Source organism: Carlito syrichta, unplaced genomic scaffold (assembly GCF_000164805.1).
Source record: "Carlito syrichta isolate Samal-C Ts95f unplaced genomic scaffold, Tarsius_syrichta-2.0.1 Scaffold313175, whole genome shotgun sequence".
Classification (NCBI taxonomy): Eukaryota; Metazoa; Chordata; class Mammalia; order Primates; family Tarsiidae; genus Carlito; species Carlito syrichta.
Window position 1 is genome coordinate 219,012 of NW_007257271.1, and position 3,870 is coordinate 222,881.

General features: G+C 45.9%; 1 protein-coding gene across 1 annotated transcript in view; it reads right to left on the reverse strand.

Annotated features, from left to right (window-relative positions):
• GLB1 (galactosidase beta 1) overlaps positions 1 to 3,870 on the reverse strand; it is a 94,556-nt gene that overhangs the window by 71,535 nt on the left and 19,151 nt on the right. Inside the window, exon 5 of the mRNA XM_021718621.1 lies at positions 2,318 to 2,498. Coding sequence (XP_021574296.1) covers positions 2,318 to 2,498 — 181 coding nt within the window. The remainder of the gene's footprint in view (positions 1 to 2,317; positions 2,499 to 3,870) is intronic.

Genomic DNA, 3,870 nt, shown 5'->3' on the forward strand with positions numbered 1-3,870 from the left:
GCCCAGCAGGTCGAGGCTGCGGTGGCTGTGAGCGTGCCACTGCACTCCAGCCTGGGCGACCGAGTGAAACGCCAACTAAAAAAAAATAGAGAGAGATAGGGTCTTATTCTGTCATCCAGGTTGGAGTGCAGTGGCATGATTACAGCTCACTGTAACCTCGAGCTCCTGGCCTCGAATGGTCTTGCATAGCTAGGATCACAGGCATGCACCACCACACGAGGCTAATTTAAAACAATTTTTTTGTAGAGATGGGGTCTTGTTACACATTGCCCAGGCTGAGAACACTTCCCACCTTGGCCTCCCAAAGCACTGGGATTATAAGCATAAGCCACTATGTGCAGACTGTAACTTTTTGTCTTGAAATAATTTCAAACCTATAGAAAATTATAAGAAGAGTACAAAGAACTCTCGTATTCCCTTCACCTAGATTCCCCAGTTGTTAACATCTTACTAGATTTACTCTATCAGTCTCGCTCTCTAAAAAAAATATATTTTTTTTTTTCTGAGTCATTTGAGAATAATTGCAACACGATGCCTTTTACCCCTAAATACTTCCTTAAGAACAAGGGCACTCTTTAAATAAATAGAATAGAATGGTAAAAATCAGGAATTGCCAGGCACAGTGGCCCATGCCTATAATCCCAGCACTCTGGGAGGCAGAGGCAGGAGGACTGCTTGAGCCAGGAGTTTGAGACCAGCCTGGGCAACATAGCAAGACCTCATTTCTACAAAAAAAAAATTGAAAATAGCCAGGTGTGGTGGTGCACACCTGTAGTCCCAGCTACTCAGGGGGCTGAGGCAGAAGGATCACCTGAGCCCAAGAGGTCAAGGCTACAGTGAGCTGTGATCATATCACTATACTCTAGCCTGGGAGACAGAGTGAGACCCCTGCCTCAAAAAAAATCAGAAAACTCTACTGATACAATATTATTATCTAATATATAGACTTTATTCAAAGATTGCAATTGTCTCAATTATGTCCTTCATAGCAAAAAACAAAAGTCCAGTCTGACATTTAGCTGTTACATACCTTATGAAAGCTGCTCTCACTCTAAATGAAGACTCTTAACATTTTTTTTTTTTGAGTTAGAATCTCACTCCGTTGCCCAAGCTGGAGTGCAGTGGCATGTTCACAGCCACCCCAGTCTCAAACTTCTGGGCTCAGGCAATCCTTCTGCCTCAGCTTTCCAAGTAGCCAGAATTACAGGTGCACGCTACCATGCCTGGCTTATTTTTTATTTATTGGAGAGACGAGGTCTCACCAAGTTGCTCAAGCTGGTCTCGAACCCCCAGGCTCAGGCAATCCTCTCTCCTCGGCCTCCCAAAGTGCTGGGATTACAGGCTGAGCTATCGCACCCCGCCTGTTAACATTTCTTATAGCCAGAAGCATCCTAGCTAGGCCGCCTGCCTATCCAGGACTTTCACTTGCAGAATCTCCACATCTTGTGTGGCACTAGGGGGTCTGGCAAGTTTATTTCTGCAGCATCTATCAGACCACTTCCATCCTTCACCGTTCACAGAATCCTTAGATAACAGAATCCTTAGAATCCAGAAAGATAACAAAAGTGCAGTCAGCTGACTTCAAAGTTGGCTTCGGCTGGGACACAGCTCTAAGTGTCCTGCCAAGACGGGAGGATAGGGAGGGCAGGGGTGGAGAAGTACACCCCAGACAGGGCTTAAAAGGCGACTGTCTCAAGGCAGGGCTTCTCACAGCTGGTCCTGCCACCCTCCTCATCCATGACCCAGGCTGGCTCCACCCGTGCTGAGAGCTGAGAATGCAGCTACCCTGGAGACTCTTACCCTACAGAGACGCCTCTGCTACTGAGAGGTGCAATTATTCTATTTTACCTGTTACTTGATAACGAAAAATGTGAGAAACCTCATGAAAACTTCCTGTGACACTCAAAACAACAACTGCCCAATCAGCAATCAGCTGAGTAAAAAGTTGATTTTTGTTTTGTTTTGTTTTGAGTTGGAACCTCACTCTGTCGCTTGAGGCTGGAGTGCAGTGGCACACTCATGGCTCACAGCTCATGGCAGCCCCAACCTCCTGTGCTGAGGCAATCCTTCTGCCCAGTCTTCCAAGTAGCTGGGACAACAGGTGTATGCCACTACGCCTGGCTAATTTTTTAAAAAAATTTTTGTAGAGACAAGGTCTTGCCCAGGGTAGCCTCGAACTCCTGGGCTCAAGTAATCCTCTTGCCTGGCCTTCCCAAAGTGCTGGGAAATGCAGGCGCGAGCCACTGCACCCAGCTCCCCGCCCCTCCCCCCCAAAAAACCCATTTTAAAAGCATTTTCTGTTACCAAAGACACTAACCTGCTCCAAAGTCCACTGTGGCGTAGAGGCCCTGCAGGGCCCCGCACTGCAGGAATTTTTCATGTGCCCCATCAGTGGTGAACAGGACCACGTCGTCACCCAGGTGGCGGCGGAAGAGCTTCATCAGAAAACGCATGTAGTTGTAATCACAGGCAAAGTAGCTGCCATATTCATTTTCAACCTACAAATCAAAACAGAGGAGGAAAAAAAAAAGAGATCCCAATGTAGCCATCATAATGCAAGTTTTTGTTTGCGGAAAATATCTGAGCATCTGCTGAGATGACAAGGCTTAATGATTACCTAGAAAAGTCTCCCCGGCTCAGACCTCCAAACTCATTTTTCCAAAAAAAACTCAGCAAAAAGCTTATCTTCTATTAACCCTCCCCATCAGCCAGAGAGAAGGAAAAGAAAAACACAAAATTAGGTTTCTCCCCATAATAGATACTTTAAACGTTACATAAATAATAACTTCCTAAGGTAGAAATGGTATGTGTTAATTCCACTGCCTAGAGATAACCACTATAAACAATTTCGTATACAGCATTCCACACCCCAAATATACACAAATAACGTACAGTCGTGCTTTCTTTCCTCAAAACTGTTTTATCATATGCACCAACTGTAGCCCTGCTTTTTCCCTTAAGACATTATGCAAAATCTCCATTGCAGTAAGAAGGACCAATGCCAGGTACCACGCACCATCGCTGTCAAAATATAGGGCATTTCCTGTTTTCTGTTCAATCACCGACGCTCAGTTTATACTCAAGAATAGTGGTTCTCTGGCCAGGAACCGTGCCTCAAGCCTGTAATCCCACCACTCTGGGAGGTGGAGGCGAGAAAATTACCTGAGTCCAGGGGTTTGAGACCAGTCTGGGTAACTTGGTGAGACTTCATCTCTACAATAAATCAAAAACTTACCTGGGCGTAGTGGCACACACCTGTAGTTCCAGCTACTTGGAAGGCTGAGGCAGAAGGATCACCTGAGCCCAGCAGGTCAAGGCTGCAGTGGCTGTGGGAGTGCCACTGCACACCAACCTGGGTAACAGTGAGACTCTCACTCAAAAAAAAAAAAAAAAGAAGAAGAAAAAGAACAGTGGTTCTCAATCGGGAGCTCTTTGGCCTCCCTTAGCAATGTCTGGAAACCTTCTGGGTTATCACACCTGGGGGTGTGCTAATGACATCCAATAGGTAGAGGCCAAGGATGCTGCTAAATGTCCCAAAGTGTACAGAAGAGCCTCACAAGGAAAAATGATCAGGTGCAAATGGCAATAGTGTTAAGCATAGGAAGTCCTGCTCTGTAGCATGCATTCTCAATAAGTGTCCCCAAAAGGGTGAAAATTGATTATTGTTTTTTTTGAGTTGGGGTCTCACTCCGTCACCCAGGCTGGAGTGCAGTGGCATGATCACGGTTCATCATAGCCTTGACCTCCTAGACTCAGGAGAGCCTCCAGTTTTGGCCTCCTCAATAGCTGGTACACACAACACCTGGCTAATTTTCTGATTGGTGTGAGTCACTGCACCTGGTGAAAATGGATTCTTTTTTTTTTTTTTTG